The following is a 21,851-nucleotide window of genomic DNA, read 5'->3' on the forward strand; positions in this document are numbered from 1 at the left end:
TGGGACTGGGGAGGCTGGCTGCATAATCCATGAGTAGGAGATTGGGTGACATTTGTGTACACCCTGATGCACAAGACACCAAGAATCTCACTCAAAAAATACCCTGCCAAAAAAGAGGACCATTCGGCCCAATCTTTATCTTTGCATGTTAAACATTGAGCACAGCCCTGTGATATGAGCATATACATAAACTACACTTTTTTTCAAATTTAAATCAGAACCTAAGTTGTGTATGGGCTAGATTATAGGATACAGTATAATTTGGTATCTGATTGCTATTAGGAGGAATTGCTAAATTTCACATCCTGTATGAATGCACTCTCTGTAATAACCTAATTTCAAATGTGCGAGCAAAGAGAGATGTGAGCCTTGCATACTGAATTAGAAATACACGTTGTAAACTTCAGCCAAGAAACCAGCCAGGCCTCAGGCATGGCAGATAGTTAAATTATCCTGAACAGAACTCATGCTGTGGCCTGTGCCCCTGTAACAGCAATTACTTAGACATCATGTCTGACAACTAGGAACAACAGAAATGTGAAAGAGCTAAATATTCTGATTCTTATTGCACTGTCACCAGATCACAGTTCAGAACACACCTGCATTGAAAGAGGGAGAGTCTGCACATCTGTCAGAGCCACATGAATAGGAACCATGGTTTAATCCTTACAGAGTATCACAAAATATTTAGTCAATAATATTAAACCTTAACTTTTAAAATCTCTTACACATCTCTAAACATGTTTTGAAATACATCCGTGTAACATTAGGAAGTTTCTTAACGACAACTTTCTGCAGGGACGGGTTAAACACACACCTTTATCCATCAGTTAGAAACCAAAAGATCTGAGGATGCTGTAAACCAGAGACAAAAACAGAAATTGCTGGACAAGCTCAGCAGGTCGAGCAGCATCTGTGAAGGGAAATGAGAGTTAATGCTTTGGTTCAAGTGACTGTTCCTCAGACCTGCTGAGCTTTTCCAGCAATTTCTATTTTTGTCTCTTTGTTGGTCAGTTGCACATGCATTGCTGACATTAAGCATCTCCTTCCAAGTGAATTTTCATCAATAATGGGCTTGTATTTGTCTAATATGTCACATGGAAACTTTCCCACTCAGGCAACAACTGACCATCACCAACAAGAGAGAAGAGCTCCTCGGACAGCACCTTCCAAACCCATGACAACTTCCATCTAGAAGGACAATGGCAGCAGATACATGGGATCACCACCAACTTCAAGTTCTCCTCCAAGCCACACACCATCCTGATTTGGAAATGTACTTTCATTCCAACACTGTGGTTGGGTCAAAATCCTGGAATTCTCTCCCTAAGGGCAGGGACTGCAGCAGTTCATGAAGGCAGCTCACCACCACCTTCGTTCAAAACAGCATTATGTATTAACAAAGGCTTCTGGATTCCCAAACTAGTTCAACACGAATTGCCTCAGTAATAGTTGTAATTTTATGTGGAGGTAAGTCATGTCAGCTTCTCCCTTCCCCACACTCACAATGGTGGCCCTGCCTTAGCCCAGTGGTTCCACACATCACCCTGAAATTTCTACCTCTCCACTTCCCTCTGCTTCTTTAAAACTCTTCTTGCAATCCACTTTTTGACCCCAAATAGAAAAGATGTTCAAGGTTAATGCTGCAGGTGTGAAGGTAAAACTATCAGACAGTGAGAGGTTACTTTTCTGTTTGGTGCAGAAGATTCAACTTTAAAACATTTAGTGAGATTTTAAGGTGAATGTTTCCACCTGTGGAATAAAGCAAAACTAGGAAGAAGATAATCATCAAGGAATCAAATTGGGAATTGGGAAGAAATACTTTTATCCAGAGGGAGGTGAGGATGTGGAACCTGTTTCAGCAGGGAGTGGGTGAAGTGAATCATGTCGATATATTTAAGGGGAAGGTATACACATTTGTGAAGGACCTGGGAAGAGAGGGTTATGCAAATAGCTTTATCTGAGGCAGGGTGAGAGGAAGCTGGTTTGGGACATAGACATCTGCAAAGGAAAAAAAGGAGAAAGTGAGGACTGCAGATGCTGGGGATCAGACTCAAGAGTGTGGTGCTGGAAAAGCACAGCAGGCCAGGCAGCATCCGAGAAGCAGGAGAATCAACGTTTCAGGCACAAGCTCTTCATCAGGAATGAAGCTTGTGGGCCAGGAGGCTGAGAGATAAATGGGAGGGGGTGGAGCTGGGGAAAGGTAGCTGGGAATGTGATAGGTAGATGAAAGTGGGGGGGAAGGTGATAGGTCGGAGAGGAGGGTGGAGCGAATTGATGGGAACTGTGATGAGGGTGGTACCGAATTGGAGGCTTGGGACTGGGATAAGCTGGGGGGAGGGGAAATGATGAAACTGGTGAAACCCTTATTAATCCTGTGTGGTTGCAAGGTCGCAAGGTGGAAGATGAGGCGTCCAGGCGTCGGGTGGTTAGGGTGTGGCAATGGAGGAGGCCCAGGGCCTGCATGTCCTTGGTGGAGTGGGTTTAGGGGGGGTTAAAGTGTTCAGACACTGGGTGGTGGGGTTGGTTGGTGCGGGTGTCCCAGAGATATTCTCTGAAATGATCCACAAGATGGTGTCCTATCTCCCCGATGGAGAGGAGACCACATTGGGTGCAACAGATACAGTAGATGAGGTTTGTGGAGGTACAGGTAAATGTCTGTTGGATGTGGAAGGATCCTTTGGGCCTTGGACGGAGGTGAGTGGGGAGGAGTGGGGTGTGGGCTGGTGGTTGGGGGGTGTGGAACTGACAAGGGTGTCGCAAAAAGCTGATAGGGGTGGGGAGGGAAATATATCTCTTGTGGTGGGGTCTGTTTGTAGGTGGTGGAAGTGGTGGAGGATGGTGCGATATATCCAGAGATTGATGGGGTGGAAGGTGAAGACCAGGGGGTTCTGTCCTTGTTGTATTGGGAGTGGTGGGGTTCAAGGGCGGATGTGCAGGGAGTGGAGGAGATGCACTGAGCATGCCGGTCCTGGGCCTCCTCCATTGCCAAACCCTAACACCCGACTCTTGGAGGAAGAACGCCTCATCTTCCACCTTGGGATGCTGCAAACACACGGGATTAATGTGATTTCACCAGTTCCCTCATTTTCCCTCCCCCTATATTATCCCAGATCCAACCCTCCAACTCAGCACTGCCCTCTTGACCTGTCCATCATCTTTCCCATCTATCCGCTCCACTCTCCTTTCTGACCTATCACCTTCTCCCACCCCCCCCCCCCCCATCTATTTATTGCATTCTCAGCTACCTTCTTCCACAGCCCCACCCCACTCCCATTTATCTCTCAGCCCCTGGCCCATAAGCCTCATTCGGGATGAAGAGCTTTTGCCCAAAACATCGATTCTCCTGTTCTTCAGATGCTACCTGACCTGCTGTGCTTTTCCAGCACCACACTCTCGACACATACATCTGCAAAAGCTATTTGTCCTTAAATGGCCTCTTTCTGTGCATCTTTGAGAGAAAGTGAGGGCTGCAGATGCTGGAGATCAGAGCTGAAAATGTGTTGCTGGAAACTTGTGTTCCTGCTGCACTTTTCCAGCAACACATTTTCAGCTCTTTCTGTGCATGATGACTTATGTATTTCCTTTTAATTCAACATGATATCTCCACATTTGATTGGTGCCTGCTTTTAGCTTATTTCACTGAGGTTGATATAAACATAAGTTGTTGTTCGACAATCGTGGCTGATAATAACCTTTGTTTAAACCAGAAGGTCATCAAGGAAGAAATACAACAAAGTGCAAGTTTGAGAAGAAACCTGACTGCAGGGAGGGTATTGCTGTCCTGTACAATGTTGTGATGGCACTGCCTCACCAATGATGGATGAGGAGCAGGCACTTGCCTTTGCCGGACCTGAAGAACAGACCACTATCCACACCCATACCAGATAGAGAGTAAGGGTGAGATGTCACTGAGCAGCTCTCCCAATGAGCACTGTATTCTGGCAACATAACAATTGTAATAAAAACCAAAATACAAAGGTCCCTGAAATAAAAACAGAAAGTGCTGAAGAAACTCAACAGGTTTGGCAGCAGTGGAGAGAGAAACAGAGTTAACATTTTGAGCCCAGCATGACGCATTTTGAAAATATTAAGTCTGTTTCTCTTCGCTTATACTGCCAGACCAGCCAGGTTTCTCCAACATTCTGTTTGTTTCATAATATTCTTGATATTGTTATTTATTACGATCGTCATTGTTTATTACTGTTACAGATATTTCCGAATCAATCTGTTCAGAGTTGCTATTACTCACCGTGGGTCTATATGGGACTTGAACACAAGCTTCCAGGCTCAGACATGCATAATGCTCTATTATAATTGCTGAACTGCCATTTCATTTCACTTTTGGATTTAATGTAATGGTAGACTGGAGGAATATGCACATTTAATTCATTTAGTCCCATAGTTCTAAAATCTCTACATGTTTGTGTGCAGCTATCTCTTTTGACCATTATTTTTCAGGAATGTCTCTGTACAGAATATGCACATGCAGCAATGAAGGGAGAGTGCTAGCACTAATTTGTTAACTCTCCCAGTACCCAGCATCATCTACTCATGGAAACGGCTGGGCTAATCTTTCCTGTGCTAGCTGTGAGATCGTTACGCTCTCTGGGAAATGGCACTTATTGAAGAATACATGATGGCATGTACTATTGACATTTGTATCAAGCAATCCTGCACTATGTATGACACTGCTGGAGGGTACTGTGTATGGACCTGGGTAAATTCCATTCTACATTACACTTCACTTCCCATCATAACCTTTACTTCTACATTATTAACAATGTCTTACTCACATCTCTCAGTCTAGCACCTTCTGTTTATAAGGTTTACTATGGGACACATCTATAAGTTAATATTCCAATCATGTTTTTCTTTAAGGAATGAATATTAATATCATGGAATTTAAGGAATGAACCTTATTCCAGATTTCCAAATAGATCCCAGTGAGTAATTGACAGACTGTGAGTGATGTGTAGCTCAATTCATTGCCTTCTTCTTAGATTCTCCATTACTCATCAACCAAAAAAACTTTCTTCAATTGTCATTGAATCACCATCATATTAATGTACTAAATCCACACCTGAATTAATAGATGTTAGATTGTTGAGTGGCTCAAGAATAAATGTGGAAAGATTAAAAATTCATTGCTGTAAATAAATGATATTTTAAATACTGCCCTTAGAATTTCATTGTTAAGAAGCAAATGTCTCAAGTTCTCACATTTCTGTTAGCAAGTTCTGAACTTGTAGTGAAAATATCAATTTTGCCCCTAAAAATCTAACTCCACATTGCTACATCAGTCATGCAAGATTGAGTAACATTCATTAACTGTTTGAGGACTTGCATAAAAAAAAATTACAAATCAGTTACAGATTATTGAGTTACTAAATTCATCAGTAAAAGAATAGTCCAGTTACAAGAGAGAAAAATATTTTAAAATTCACTTCTTAAGGCTTCTTCTTTCCAGCTATTGATACTGTTAAATGTTGAGACGACAGCTGCAGAGAGAATCAGACTGTCATGTCACCTTACACAGCAGTGTGATTCAATATGTGCACGATTGATGGTGTTTGTTTTGAAATAATTGTTTTTGATCTAATTTAATCCACTTTTATTTTTCCACTTCTCCCTAGTTTCCAGGTAATATGAAGCAAGAAAAAGACTTATTATTTCTTTTGATTTGAAGATTTCAGAGTTTAGAATTTGCAGGGGCCAATTTTGTCTACAGCTGCAACATGTCTCTGTGGTATGTCATTCTAATCTTTCATGTTCACTATTGTCAACCCATTTGTCACGTGGCTGGGTAAGACACACTGAGAATGACACTTGACAGAACTCTACTGTTGTCTGTAGGCAATGTATAATAGCCTTCAATAATCTTCAGAAAGATTGATCTGATTACACTTGTTCGAAGGTGAATTGGTGGCTTTCTTATAACGTCAACATTGAATCCTTACTTCCCTGCCTTAAGGTAAGTGCTTTAGATAAAAGCATTTGTGGCAGCAAAGGAATGAATAAATTGTTCTTAAACCAATGACTGCGCTGTAACTGCAAACCCGTTTGTATGAGGTATTGCTTTTCACACTGCATTAATTACACTCTTCAGAGATGCAACCAATAGAGGTGACTATACATCATCAAATTTTAATGTATTAATTTACCTACTTTAATGACAGTTCAGCTCAGTTCCCTTAAGAGCAATGCAGTTAAAGCACTTTCTTCTAATGATGCCAGCTTAGCAGCAAGCAGCAGGTGGAAGAATCCAGAGTCGAACATGTGTTGAAGGATAGAGACTGGATACAGAGCCTCAGTCAAGGTGCCGGCATTCATTGTGTGTTTTCATGTTTAGACTGAGCCAACTAACAAGGAAAATCCATGGAGCATAATCACATTTTCAACACCGACAGTCCCCTACCCTCCCATGATGGGGAGCACGCTTGTGGTTTGGAATATGTACGTGTTGCCTACTACAGTCTTCTGCTGTGCTTAGGTTTACCAGGTGAGTGCACATTTTTATATAAGAGGAAAAGCTCAGTAAAAGACTTGCAATGTTAACACTGGCTTCACGTTTATTCAAATGATAGTTTGATGAAACTGTAAAGAAATGATAAACCCATTATCTTGGAATAAGAAACAGATCCGTGTTTCTCTAAAGATCTTAGTATATCTTAAAGAATTGTCTAGATCACATCTTTCAATTTCAATCAAATATTATATTGTGCATTTAAATTAAAAACCTTTAATTTGGAACATAATTAGCAAAATATTAGGACAAAAGAAATCTCCCTTTTTTACTTAATGCTAATCCAATTTTAAAAAACATAACTAACAAAAATTAAGTCGGAAATGAAACACTGTGAGGTCATTATGTTTCCTTTGTGAGCTCAAAATGAAAGGACCTTCTCCTCATTCAGAACCTCAAAATATCACATTCAATTTGTAAAGTTAAAAACAGAGCTGTAGCTGACAGCAGGACAAATAATTATCCTCTTTAATGTGCATATAATAAACTGCAGATATCATGATTTACATTTCTGTTGAGTGATGCACTTATTTTCTGCTATCAGAATGAATGTTTAACACTGAAATTAGAACATTGGCACAAAATGTTTTAAAATGTTAAACAAAGGAGAAATAGTGTTTATTTATATATGTAATATAGTTACAGATTAAAATAATAATTGCGAATGGAACCTATATGCATCAACGTTTCAGTTGTTTATTGAGAGGACAATCCCCATCTTCAGGCAGGAATAATAACAGATAGGAAGGTAATTTATGGCTTAGGTGACAACCAGAGAAAAACGCTTCATAATTCCAGTGTGCCTCAGCCTGGGAGCTGTGATACAGATTGCTGATCATAGCAATTCGAGTGGGATACAATCAATTCATCAAACCTTTTCACTGGTAAGTATACTAAAGTTATATTAGTATTATTCAAATATTTTATAGTCATTTTTCTCATAAATGTACTTATTTCATCACACAGAAAATCACAGAAAAACTGAATTGTCTTTAGTGTGAGGCTCAATAACAAAATGAAATAAATTAAATCAATGTCATGATGAATTGATTTTTCAGAAGATGTTGTTCACAAAATACTTTATTGCTAGATTGGAGATGGGGGAAGCAGTCTGAGGGAAACAATTCTAACTTCCAGGCAATCTCTGATGAAATATAAAAGACTGGGGAAGCTGGGCTTGTCCTGCTTTGAGTTGAGACAGCTGTGAGGAAATTGGACCAAAGTGTTTCAAATTGTGATGGGTTTAGAGTAAATTACAAGACTCTGTTTCCATGGTGAAATGAAGAGTCACCGTAGGGCACTGGTATAAGGTAATTGGGCAAGGAATCAGAACACAACCTGAGGCCAAACTTTTTCGCCCGATGATGGCTAGGATTTGGAATGTACTGCTGGATATGGTGATCGTTACAGATTCAACAGGCACTAGCAAAAAGGAATTCGATCAACTCTTGGGGAAAAATTTGCAGGGGCTGTGGGAAAGGGCTAGCAATGGGAGGAATGGAATGGCTTTATGAAAGTGCTAGTGCACACTTGATGGACTGTACAATCCTCAGCATTTTGCTTCGCTGTAATGTTATAATCCTGTAATTGTAGCCAGGTATATGGTCCAGATGGCTCTCAATCATGTTTTGATGTAAAATGTCTTTATTAAATAACATTAGATGATGGTAAGAGGAGTGAGACATTGTCCAGATTAGTAATGGTCAGATCAGATCAAAACCTTGGAATTCCCTCCTTAATGGCATTGTGAGTCAATCCACAGCATGTAGACTCCAGCAGTTCAAGAAGACAGCTCACCACCACATTCTCAAGGGGCAACTAGGGCAGGCAATAAATGCTGGGCCCAACCAGTGACACCCACGTCTTACAAAATGAATAAAAAGACATTATTCTTGTGGAGTCAGGAAAGACTCCTCTTGGATCTGAATGGACATCTCTCTTCATCTTGCTCACTTGGTTTTACTGAGTGTGGAGGGGTTATATTGAGCTCCTCACTGTGGGGGTGGGAGTGGGAATTTAAAGCTGCAACCAGCTCCTGTGTATGTCAGAGGACCCTGATTTGCTTGGATTACTGAGGCTTCCATCTCATTGTACATGAAAATGCAACAAGGAAGATGGAGCAGGTAGAGATTCAGAGCTGGGTAGAAATTACTGGGAGAGGAGCCTAGCAGGAAGGACAGTGGAACAGCAATGGCAGGAGTTTCTGGGAGTAATTCAGGAGACACAGCAGAGAGTCATCCTGAGGAAAAAGCAGCATGGTACAGGGAAGATGAGGCAACTATGGCTGACTAGGAAAGTCAGAGATAGCATAAACGCAAAAGAGAAAGCATATCGTGGCAAACAGCAGTGGGAAACCAGAGGATTGGAAAGACTACAAAGACTACAGAGGACAACAGCAAAAAAACAAGGAGGGAAAAGATGTGATGACCATGCCCTGTCATTTTGGTGCCACTCCAATTCAGACAGGAAATGGGATTACTAGGCAGTAGTCAGATCATTATTGACTGACACAGACACGATACACTGATTTGCCTCCTTCTGAGCTGTAAATATCCATGAGTCAATGAATTAAAATTGTCCATGAAGTTTTTAATACGAGTTCCTTGGAACAAATGAAAAACAAATTAGAATGAATTCCAAAATCAAACAGAAAATGCTGGGAATCCTCAGCAGCCCCAGCAGCGCCCCAGCTAGCAGCTCCAGCAATGATGTCTCCTTCCACAGTTGTTGCCAGAAGTCTGCGTTCCTGCAGCATTCTTGATTTTTAATTCAGATTTCCAGCATCTGCAGTATTTGTTGCGAGCATGAGTTCTATCAGTTTTAAAACAACAATCAACTCTAAAAAATAATAAATTATACACCCAAATTAACAGAAGCATTTCAAATGAAGCTCCTTCACATTTCTAATGATTTGTTGTTAAAGAATCATTTTTTATACAAATCCATCTGCAGGTGACAGGATGCTGAAAGACAGAAAGCAATTGGAACAAGAACTAACTTTGAATTTCATAAGAGCTAGAACTAGAAATTATTCTGATTTGTTAAAACGCTATCACAAGCAGTTTTACAGTTAATTTTGAACCATTGCACACAGCTACTTGAATTTAATTGGATTCGGTAACTGCATCTCCCTGAATGTTAACAGTTTGGTGTTTCTGCCAGATTATATAACTGATCTCATTTATAATTAACAGCTGATTACAATGAAAGGGCTTAATTTTTATCACACCAACACTTTCAGCAATATCAGCAATACGTATCTAATATGGAAATATATACATTTAAAAATAAGAATTGAAAATAAAATTTTGGCTATTCTGTACAGTTTTGGTTCTAGCTTTAAAGGAGGCTGTGCTTATGTTGGAGTTGGTACAATGGAGGTACTGGAATAGTCACTGGTTTGAAAGGTTTAAACTTTGATGAGATGATGAGGAAATTGGGTTTTTATTCCCTGGAGCTTTGAAGAATGAGAGGTGATCTCACACAACATTGAACAGTACAGCATGGGAAAGGGCCCTTTGGCCCACGATGTTATGCCAAACATAGAGCCAAATGAAACTAATCCCTTCCGCCTGCCCTTGATCCATACCCCTGCATTCCTTGCATATCTATGTGCTTACCTAAGTCTCTTTAACACCCCTATTGTATCTGTCTCCCCCACCACCCCTGGCAGCACGTTCCACACTCCTACCACTCAGTGTGTAAAAAAACCTGCCCCGTCACATCTCCTTTGAACTATCCTCCTCTCTCCTTAAATGCATGACCCCTAGTTTTAGACTTTGCAATGCTGGGAAAAAGATTCTATCAACCCGTAATTTTATAGACTTTGATCAAGTCTCCCCTTAGCCTCCGTCACTCCAGAGAAAACAACCTGAGTTTTTCTTGCCTGTCCTTATACCCCATACCCTGTAATCCAGGCGGCGTACTGGTAAACCTCTTCCATACCCTCTGCAAAGCCTCTACATCCTTTCTGTAATATGATGACCAGAATTGAACATAATACTCTAAGTGTGCCCTAACCAAAGTCTCATAAAGCTGCAACATGATATCCTGACTCTTATACTTTAGAGCTTAAAAATGTGTTGCTGGAAAAGCACAGCAGGTCAGGCAGCATCAAAACGTCAGGGAGAATCGACGTTTCGGGCATAAGCCCTTCTTCAGAAATGAGGAGGGTGTGCCAAGCAGGCTAAAATAAAAGGTAGGGGTGTTGGGAATGCGATAGGTGGAAGGAGGTTACGGTGAGGGTGATGGGCCGGAGCGGGGGTGGGGGCGGAGAGGTCGGGAAGAAGATTGCAGGTCAAGAAGGCGGTGCTGAGTCCGAGGGTTGGGACTGAGAAAAGGTGGAGGGAGGGGAAATGAGAAAGCTGGAGAAATCTGCATTCATCCCTTGTGGTTGGAGGGTTCCTAGGCGGAAGATGAGGCGCTCTTCCTCCGGGCGTCGTGTTGCCATGGTCTGGCGATGGAGGAGGCTAAGGACCTGCATGTCCTTGGAGGGGGAATTAAAGTGTTCAGCCACGGGGCGGTTGGGTTGGTTGGTGCGGGTGTCCCAGAGGTGTTCTCTGAAACATTCCGCAAGTAGGCGGCCTGTCTCCCCAACGTATAGGAGGCCGCATCGTGTGCAGTGGATGCAGTAAATGATGTGTGTGGAGGTGCAGGTGAATTTGTGACAGATGTGGAAGGATCCCTTGGGGCCTTGGAGGGAAGTGAGGGGGGAGATGTGGGCGCAAGTTTTGCATTTCTTGCGGTTGCAGGGGAAGGTGCCGGGAGTGGAGGTTGGGTTGGTGGGGGGTGTGGATCTGACGAGGGAGTCGCGGAGGGAGTGGTCTTTCCGGAACGCTGATAGGGGTAGGGAGGAAAATATATCCTTGGTGGTGGGTCTGTTTGGAGGTTCCTTCGTCATTTCCGCCACCTCCATTCCCCTACATTTACCCCTTCACCTAACACTACGGCCAATTTAGCATGGCCAATTCACCTAACCTGCACATCTTTGGACTGTGGGAGGAAACTGGAGCACCTGGAGGAAACCCACGCAGATATGGGGAGAATGTGCAAACTCCACACAGTTGCCTGAGGCGGGAAATGAACCCGGGTCTCTGGCCTGTGAGGCAGCAGTGCTAACCATTGTGCCACCGTGCCGCCCAAACTTACTAACCCACCCAGCTACATTTTCATCCAAGTCATTTATATATATGTATATAACAACAGAGGCCCCAGTATAGATCCCTGTGGAACATCACTAGTAACCTCCAGCCTGAGAAATACCCTTCCACCACAATCATCTACCCTCTGTGGGCAACCCAATTCTGAATCCATGCGGTCAAGTCACCATGGATCCCATGTATCTTAATGTTCTGGATGAGCCTACCATTAGGACCTTGTTGAAAGCCAAACTAAAGTCCATGTAGACAACATCTACTGCTCTACCTTTATCAATTACCTTCATCACATCCTCGAAAAATTCAGTCAAGTTAGTAAGACATGACCTGCTCTGCACAACACCAAGCTGACTGTCACTAATTAGGCCATGCTTTTTCAAATATGAGTAAATCCTATCCCTTAGAATTCTCACCAATAGCTTCCCAAACAGCGATGTGAGACTCACCGGTCTATAATTTCCTGGATTGACCCTATTTCCCTTCTCCATCAAAGGAACAACATTACCTACTCATTAAAATGCTCAGGAATTTGCAGAAGCCTGAGAGTGTCTACACTGAGAGGTTGTTCTCCCTGGTTGGGGAATCAAAAACAACAGGAAACAGTCTCAGGATAAGGGGGCAATCACTTAGGACTGCATTAGGAGAAATTTCTTCACCCAAATGTTGTGAATCTTGGAGTTGTGGAAACACCATCATCAAATCAGTTCAGGGTTGAGCTTGATGGAGTTTTGGAGTTTCAGTGAATTGATGGATGTGGGGGAAAGAGTCCGAAGGGGAATAGAAGTCAAGATCAGCTATTATATATAGGAACCAGCTCGATGGGCTGAATGGTCTACTCCATCTCTCTATTTTGAATTCTTATGAAATTATTGTTCATACAAAATTCGGTTCAAAAAGATTTAGATAAGTGCAGATGAATCAACACATTGATGTCACAATGGTCCAAGCCAGCATTTGGAAAATTCAAAAAGGTGTCATTTTCCAAATAGAATCTGTTTCTTTTCAGACAAATTTAGAACAAATAAGAGTGTGTAGCAGCAATAAGAGATGAGGTTCAGCTCAATGTCCTCCTCAAAATACAAAAAACCTGATCTTTAAAATGTTTCCAAGACCAAAGAGTGAAAACTGTTTATTTTAATGTCACACTGCTTTATTTTAAAATACAATAAAAGGGGTCAACATTCTGACAGAATTCAGATTGGTCATCCCGTGCTGAATAATACAATCATCAGTTTTTGAAAACAGGAACAATCATTTACATTTTTGTGATTTGACTGGATCATGAGGAAAAAACTGATTTGGCCATTAATGTCTCAGATCAATGACCTTTCATCAGAACTGGAGGATGTTATAAATGAACAGCTTTCCTGCAAGCGCACAGCTAGGAAAAAGAGAATATGAAAAATAGAAAATGGACAGGGCGGTGAGTTGGAGTGATTCAAGTACAAAAGTGATCATGGCAGGGCGCAGGAGATCACTTAGCAAGTGCAGGAACATAAGATGCCATGGGAGACTGATTAGCAAGGTGAGATCTCATGGAATACTGGGAGAACTCACCATTTGGATACAGAACTGGCTCAAAGGTAGAAGACAGAGGGTGGTGGTGGAGGGTTATTTTTCAGACTGGAGGCCTGTGGCCAGTGGAGTGCCACAAGGATCAGTGCTGGGCCCTCTACTTTTTGTCATTTAATGATTTGGATGTGAGCATAAGAGGTACAGTTAGCAAGTTTGCAGATGACACCAAAATTGGAGGTGTAGTGGACAGCGAAGAGGGTTACCTCAGATTACAACAGGATCTGGACCAGATGGGCCAATGGGCTGAGAAGTGGCAGATGGAGTTTAATTCAGATAAATGTGAGGTGCTGCATTTTGGGAAAGCAAATCTTAGCAGGACTTATGCACTTAATGGTAAGGTCCTAGGGAGTGTTGCCGAACAAAGAGACCTTGGAGTGCAGGTTCATAGCTCCTTGAAAGTGGAGTCGCAGGTAGATAGGATAGTGAAGAAGGCGTTTGGTATGCTTTCCTTTATTGGTCAGAGTATTGAGTACAGGAGTTGGGAGGTCATGTTGAGGCTGTACAGGACATTGGTTAGGCCACTGTTGGAATATTGCATGCAATTCTGGTCTCCTTCCTATTGGAAAGATGTTGTGAAACTTGAAAGGGTTCAGAAAAGATTTACAAGGATGTTGCCAGGGTTGGAGGGTTTGAGCTATAGGGAGAGGCTGAACAGGCTGGGGCTGTTTCCCCTGGAGCGTCGGAGGCTGAGAGGTGACCTTAGAGAGGCTTACAAAATTATGAGGGCTAAGATAAATACTCAAAGTCTTTTCCCTGGGGTTGGGGAGTCCAGAACTAGAAGGCATAGGTTTAGGGTGAGAGGGGAAAAATATAAAAGAGACCTAAGGGGCAGCTTTTTCACGCAGATGGAATGAGCTGCCAGAGGATGTGATGGAAGTTGGTACAATAGCAACATTTAAGAGGCACTTGGATGGGTATATGAATAGGAAGGGTTTGGAAGGCTATGGGCCAGGTGCTGGCAGGTGGGACTAGATTGGGTTGGGATATCTGGTCGGCATGGACAGGTTGGACCGAAGGGTCTGTTTCCATGCTGTACATCTCTATGACTCTATGACTTTATAAGATGGGTTCGGAGGAGGTGGAAATGATAACCCAGAAGAACAGAAGTTTGGAAAATATGGCAAATAGGAAAACATTCCCAGTTGAGGAATAGTAAGCAGACTACAAGGTACAACTCTCAAGCTGTTCAGTGTACCCAGTACAATTACCAGCTCACCTCTCCTCCACTTCCAATGGTGCTGATGCAACCATTCACCACTGAGTTAAGTTGGAAACCTACTCTATCATAGACCTTTCATAACATGACATGGGGAATTAGTAGTAGAGGATAAAGAGTTGACAGACAAATTAAACAAATATTTTTCCTTGGTCTTTACTGAAGAGGACATAAGTAACAGTTGGGAGGCAGCTGTAAATCAGGAAATAAAAGTGAAGGAAAAACATAAGAACATTACAATTACCAGTGAAATGATACTGAATATATAATTGGAACTGCCAGATCCTGATGGATGTCATCCTTGTATTACAAAAGAAGGAGCTAGTGACAAAATTGATGCATTAGTTTTAACTTACAAAAACTCAGAAAATATTCCTTCAGATTGGAGAATGGTTAATGTACCTCCTTTATTCAAAAAGAGAGAGAGGCAGAAAGCAAGAAACTACAGGCCAGTTAGTTTAACATGTGTCATTTTGTAAAATGTTAGAAGCTATTATTAAAGAAATTATAACAAAGTACTTGGAGAAGATGAAGATAATCAGACAGAGACAACGTGGTTTTGTCAAAGGGTAATTATGTCTAACTTATTTATTGGAACTCTTTAAAGAAGTAACTCATGCTGTTGATTAAAGGGAATCAGTGGATGTACTGTATTTAGACTTCCAGGAGGCATTTAATAAGATGCCATATCAAAAGTTATTATGGAAAATAAAACAATGTTGTAGAGGGTAATGTTTTGGCATGGATAGAAGGTTGGTTGGCTAACTGGGAGCTGAGGACAGAAATAAACATGCCTCTTTCAGGCTGGCAGGATGTCATGAGTGGGGTGTCACAGGGGACAGTGCTGGTGCCTCAACTCTTTACAATTTGCAGAAATGATCTGAATTAAGTGATCAAAGGTATGGAGCTTAATTTGCCAAAGACGTTAAAACAGACTGGAAAATGAGTTGTGAAGATGACATAAGGAGCCTACAAAGGAATATAGTGAGTCATCAAAGATCTGGCAAATGGAGAAAGTGTGAAATGGCTCATTTTGGCAGAAAAAAATCAAAAAGAAGCCTGATATCTGAATGTTTAGAGAGTATAGAGCTCTGAGATGCAGAGATGGATCTGGGTTTCCGAGTGCATGAATCTCAGAAGGTTGGTATCTAGGTACAGCAGGTAACCAGGAAGGCTCAGACGACAATATGGTTTATTGCAAGAGGAATTGAATGAAGGATTAGGGAGTTTATGTTTCAGTTACACATGGCATTGGTGAGACTGCATCTGGAGTACTGTGTACAGTACTAGTCACTGCATTTTATGTGAGGATGTTAATGTATTGGAAGTCATTCAGTGAAGATTTAGAACAAAGAACAATACAGCACAGGAACAGCCCCTTCGGCCCTCCAAGCCTGTGCCAACACACTTTGCCCTTCCTTGCTAAAACTGTCTTCCCTTACAGGGTCCCTATCCCTCTATTTCCTTCCTAATCACAAATTTGTCCAGGTGTTTCTTGAATGCTTCTCTTGTGTCTGCTTCCACTACCTCCTCTGGCAGCACGTTTCAGGCACTCACCACGCTTCGTGTGAAAGACTTGCCTCGCACATCTCTTTTAAACATCCCCCCCTCACATTTTGAGCTTGTGTCCTCGAGTAATTCACCCCTCAACATTGGGGAAAAGCCTCTTACTTTTTACTCTATCCATGCCATTCACAATGTTATGAACTTCTATCAGGTCGCCCCTGAACCTCCTGCATTCTAGTGAAAACAGACCCAGTCTATCCAACCTTTCTTCATAGCTAAAATCCCCCATACTAGGCAACATCCTGGTAAATCTTTTCTGAACCATCTCCAAAGCATCCACATCCTTCTGGTAGTGTGGTGACCAGAACTGTATACAATATTCCAAGTGTGGCCTAACTAAAGTTCTATAAGCTGCAACACAACTTGTTTATTCTTATACTCAATGCCCCTTCCAATGAAGGCAAGCATGCCATAGGCCTTTTTCACTACCTTATCTACCTGCGCTGTCACCTTTAGTGATCTGTGGACCTGCACCCAGATCCCTCTGCACATCAATACTCCTAAAGGGTTCTGCCATTCACTGTATAATTTCCACCTGTATTTGACCTTCCAAAATGAATCACCTCACATTTGTCTGGATTAAACTCCACTTGCCATTTCTCTGCCCATGCATCCAACTGATCTATACCCTGCTATACCCTCTGACAATCTTTCTCACTATCCACAATTCTGTGTATCGTCCACAAACTTACTAATTAGACCAGCTACATTTTGTTCCGAATTATTGATATAGACCATGTACAGCAGAGGTCCCAGCACTGATTCCTGTGAAACACCACTAGTAACAACCCTCCATTCTGAAAAGCATTCTTCCACAGCTGCACTGTCTCCTATGACTAAGCCAGTTCTGTATCCATCTTGCCAGTTCACCTGTGATACCATGTGATAACTTTTGTACCAGTCTGCCATGAGGGACCTTGTCAAAGGCTTTATTGAAGTTAATGTAGGCAAAATCAACTTCTTTTCCCTCATCAATCACCTTTGTCACCTCCTCAAAAAACTCGATCAAGTTAGTGAGGCACGATCTCTCCCGCACAAACCCTGCTGTCTATCGATAATAAGGCCATTTGCTTCTAAATGTGTATAGATCTTGTCCCTAAGAATCGTTTCTAATAATTTTCCTACCACTGACATGAGGTATACAGGCCTATAATTTCCTGGATTATCTATGCTACACTTCTTAAACAATGGAACTTTGGCAGTCTCCAGTCCCCTGGGACCTCACCTGTGGCCAAAGAGGATACAGCGGTGTCTGTCAATGTTCCAGCAATTTGTTCTCTCCCCTCTCAATACTCTGGGATAGATCCCATCAGGACCCTGGGACTTATTCACCTTAACACCGTAATGGTTTACTGGACTAATCCCTGAAATGAGTGGATTGCCTCATGAGGAAAAACTGGACAGGCTGGGCCTGTAACCTCTGGAGTTTAGAAGAGTCAGAAGTAATTTCATTGGAACATCTAAGATACTGAGGGGACTTGACAGGGTGGATGTTTTAAAGATGTTTCCGCTTGTGGGAGGATCTAGAACTTGGCATCACAGTTTAAAAATAAGGGGTGTTCTATTAAAACCAAATTGAGATAAAATTAAAATTTTGAAATTGTGCCAAATATGTACTTAGCTAGTGGAAGGTGATGAAACTGTGATATGAACCTTGATATCAAATACAAAGTGTACAAAAATTTTATTGTCAAGGTGAGAAATTGCACCTTCCCTGAAGATTGTCTCCAACTGTAAAGCAATTCATTGCTGGGCAGTATTTTCTACCATTGGTTAGATGTTTAACACAATCAATTTCTTCTTGTGTAAATAGAATACAAATTTATTTTCACTCAGCATATTTTATTCCTCATTTTCTGCAATATTTGCAGCTTGAACTCAGTCTAAAGGTCAGATAAGTGATTCTCAGTCCTTCTGTAACATCTGTGAATGTCATTTGGTTCCCAGCCAATAATGAGCACTCAACTGTGATCACACAATGATGCTGTTTTAATGGCTACATACCTTGCCCTCTGCTCAGAACTCCGTCAAATCACTCACCAGAAACTGATGATTCATCACTTAAACCTGCAGTTTTGTTCCAAAACATAAACATTACTCTCTCTTTGTTTCACATCAGTCTTTAATTAAAATAAAACTCATTTCACAATGATCAAACATTTATGGTCTATGGCAGTGGGATAGTTGTTGAAGTATTTTAAGGAAAGGTTCACAATGATTTTCATATCTTGCAGATAAATCTCTTCCTGAAAGTTTCTACTTTTGATTTAAACAGGGCAAAGTCAGCACAACTTTGTCAAGAGAAGGTCATACCTCAGAAATCTGTTAGAATTCTTTAAGGCGGTAACAAGAAATTTAGACAAAGGAGAACCAGTAGAAGTGATTTATTTGGATTTCCAGAAGGCCTTTGACAAGGTGCCACACAGAAGACTGCTAAACAAGACAAGAGCACTAGAGGGCATAGACTCAAGGTGAGAGGAGAAAGATTTAAAAGGGACCTGAGGGACAACCTTTTCATAAGAGGATGGTTTGTATTTGGAATGAACTGCCAGAGGAAGTGATAGTTGCAGGTACAGTTGCAACATTTAAAAGACATTTGGACAGGAACATGGATAGGGAAAGGTTTATAGAGAAATGGACCAAACTCAGGCAAATTTGACTAGTTTAGTTTGGGAAATTTGGTTGGCATGGAAGAGTTGGACCTAAGGGTATATTTCCAAGTTGTCTGACTCAATGATCCTATGTTGTAAAGAGGAAAGGTACTGGCATGCTTAGAGGATTGGCTGACTGGCAGAAGGCAGAGAGTGGGGATAAAGGGGTCTACTTCAGGATGGTGGCTGATGACTAGTGGAGATCCACAATGATCATTGTTGGGACCACAGCTATTCACTTTATACATTAACAATCTGGACTAAGAAACCGAGGGTATTCTGGCTAAGTTTGCAAATGACACAAAGATAGGTAGAGGGACAGATTGTGTTGAGGAAGCAGAGGCAGAAAGACTTGCTAGACTGGAAGAGTGGACAAAGAAGTGGCAGATGGAATACAATGTGGGAAAGTGTTAGGTTATGCATTTTGGCAGGAAGAACAGCTGCATGGACTATTTGTAACTGGGGAAAGGCTTTGGAAATCTGAAGCACAAAGGGATTTAGGAGTCTTAGTTCAGGATTCTCTTCAGGTTAACATATACGTTCAGATTGCAATTGAGAAGGCAAATGCAATGTTAGCATTCATTTCAACAGGGCCAGAATACAAGAGCAGGGATGTACTGCTGAGGCTGTACAAGGCTCTGGTCAGACTTATTTGGAATATTGTGAGCAGTTTTGAGCCCCATATCTAAGGAAGGATGTGTTAGCCTTGGAGGGGGTTTACAAGAATGATCCCAGGGAAGAAAGGCTTGTCATATGAGGAACGATTGAGGACTTTTGGTCTATAATCAATGGAGTTTAGAAGGATGAGGGAAAGATCTGATTGAAACTTACAGAACACTGCAAGTCAAAAGTGTTTTGCTGGGAATACTGAGAGACTTGGATAAAGTGGATGTAGAGAAGGTGTTTCCACTAGTCGGAGAGACCTAAGGGCACAGACTCATAGTGAAAGGATAACTCTTTAGAATTGAGATGAGGAAGAATTTCTTTAGCCACATTATGTTTAATTTGGAGAACTCATTGCCACAGAAGGCTACGGAGACCAAGTCATTGAGTGTATTTAAAACGTTCAGATTGTTTCTTGATTGGTAAGGGAATTAAGGGTTACAGGGTGAATGGGGTTAAGAAACATATCATCCATGAATGAATGGCAGAGCAAACTTAATGGGCTGAATGGCCTAATTCTGCTCCTATATCCTATGGTCTTGTGGTCTTGCATTAAGGTAAGGGTTGCACCTGAACCAGAAGGGCACCAATATCCTGGGGGGTAGGTTTGCTAGCACTCTTCGGGGGGGTTTAAACTAATTTGGCAGGGGGATGGGATCCGGACTTGTAGTACAGCAAGTAGGCTAGCTGTTTGTCAGGATGTCCAAGAATGTAGGGAGGCTGTGGAGAAGGTAGCACTGACAGGGAGTACTTGCGGACACAGAGGTGGGCTCAAGTGTGTATACTTCAATGCAAGGAGTATCAGAAATAAGGTGGGTGAACTTAAGGCGTGGATCGGTACCTGGGACTACGATGTTGTGGCCATCACGGAAACGTGGATAGAAGAGGGACAGGAATAGTTGTTGGAGGTTCCTGGTTACAGGTGTTTCAGTAAGATTAGGGAGGGTGGTAAAAAAGGAGGGGGGGCGGGGTGGCGTTGCTAATTAGAAATGGTATAACGGCTGCAGAAAGGCAGTTCAAGGGGGATCTGCCTTTAGAGGTAGTATGGGCTGAAGTCAGAAATAGGAAAGGTGCAGTCACCTTGTTGGGTGTTTACTATAGGCCCCCCAATAGCAGCAGAGATGTGGAGAAACAGATTGGGAAACAGATTTTGGAAAGATGCAGAAGCCACAGGGTTGTAGTCATGGGTGATTTCAACTTCCCAAACATTGATTGGAAGCTCTTTAGATCAAGTAGATTGGATGGGGCGGTGTTTGTGCAATGTGTACTGGAAGCTTTTCTAACGCAGTATGTAGATTGCCCGGCCAGAGGGGAGGCCATTTTGAATTTGGTACTTGGTAACGAACTGGGACAAGTGATGGGCTTGTTAGTGGGTGAACATTTTGGTGATGGTGACCACAATTCTGTGACTTTCACCTTGGTTATGGAGAGAGATAGGTGCGTGCAACAGGGTAGGTTTTACAATTGGGGGAAGGGTAAATGTGATACTGTAAAACAGGATCTGAGGAGCATAAGTTGGGAGCATAGGCTGTCAGGGAAGGATGTCGTGGAAATGTGGAACTTTTTCAAGGAACAGATACGACGTGTCCTTGGATATGTATGTACCTGTCAGGCAGGAAAGAGATGGTCGTGTGAGGAACCTTGGTTGACGAGGGAGGTTGAATGTCTTGTAAAGAGGAAGAAGGGGGCTTATATAAGGTTGAGGAAACAAGGTTCAGACAGAGCATTGGAGGGATACAGGATTGCCAGAAGGGAGCTGAAGAAAGGGATTAGGAGAGCTAAGAGAGGGCATGAAAAATCTTTGGCGGATAGGATCAAGGATAACCCCAAGACCTTTTATGCGTACGTGAGAAACATGAGAATGACGAGAACGAGGGTAGGTCCGATCAAGGACAGAAGTGGGAGACTGTGTATTGAGTCGGAAGAGATAAGTGAGGTCTTGAATGAGTACTTTTCTTAAGTATTTACAAACGAGAGGGACCGTATTGTTGAAGAGGAGAGTGTGAAATGGACTGGTAAGCTAGAGGAGATACTTGTTAGGAAGGAAAATGTGTTGGACATTTTGAACAACTTGAGGATAGACAGGTCCCCCGGGCCTGACGGGATATATCCTAAGATTATGTGGGAAGCAAGAGAGGAAATTGCAGAGGCATTGGCAATTATCTTTTCGTCTTCACTGTCAACGGGGGTGGTACCAGGGGACTGGAGAGTGGCGAATGTTGTGCCCCTGTTCAAAAAAGGGAATAGGGATAACCCCGGGAATTACAGGCCAGTTAGTCTTACTTCGGTGGTAGGCAAAGTAATGGAAAGGGTACTGAGGGATAGGATTTATGAGTATCTGGAAAGACACTGCTTGATTAGGGACAGCCAGCACGGATTTGTGAAGGGTAGGTCTTGCCTTACAAGTCTTATTGAATTCTTTGAGGAGGTGACCAAGCATGTGCATGAGGATAGAGCAGTGGATGTAGTATACATGGATTTTAGTAAGGCATTTGATA

At 42.1% G+C, this 21,851-nt stretch overlaps 1 protein-coding gene across 1 annotated transcript in view; it reads left to right on the forward strand.

Moving 5' to 3' along the window:
- The first annotated feature begins 5,839 nt into the window (after window positions 1-5,839).
- Window positions 5,840-21,851, forward strand: part of gpr139 (G protein-coupled receptor 139) — an 87,317-nt gene continuing 71,305 nt past the window's right edge. The window contains exons 1-2 of the mRNA XM_043712185.2: window positions 5,840-5,974; window positions 6,353-6,502. Of these exons, the coding sequence (XP_043568120.1) occupies window positions 6,379-6,502 (124 nt within the window). The 5' untranslated portion in view covers window positions 5,840-5,974; window positions 6,353-6,378. The remainder of the gene's footprint in view (window positions 5,975-6,352; window positions 6,503-21,851) is intronic.

Source organism: Chiloscyllium plagiosum, unplaced genomic scaffold (genome assembly GCF_037043375.1).
Source record: "Chiloscyllium plagiosum isolate Xiang-an unplaced genomic scaffold, Cpla_swu_hap1 HiC_scaffold_20, whole genome shotgun sequence".
NCBI lineage: Eukaryota > Metazoa > Chordata > Chondrichthyes > Orectolobiformes > Hemiscylliidae > Chiloscyllium > Chiloscyllium plagiosum.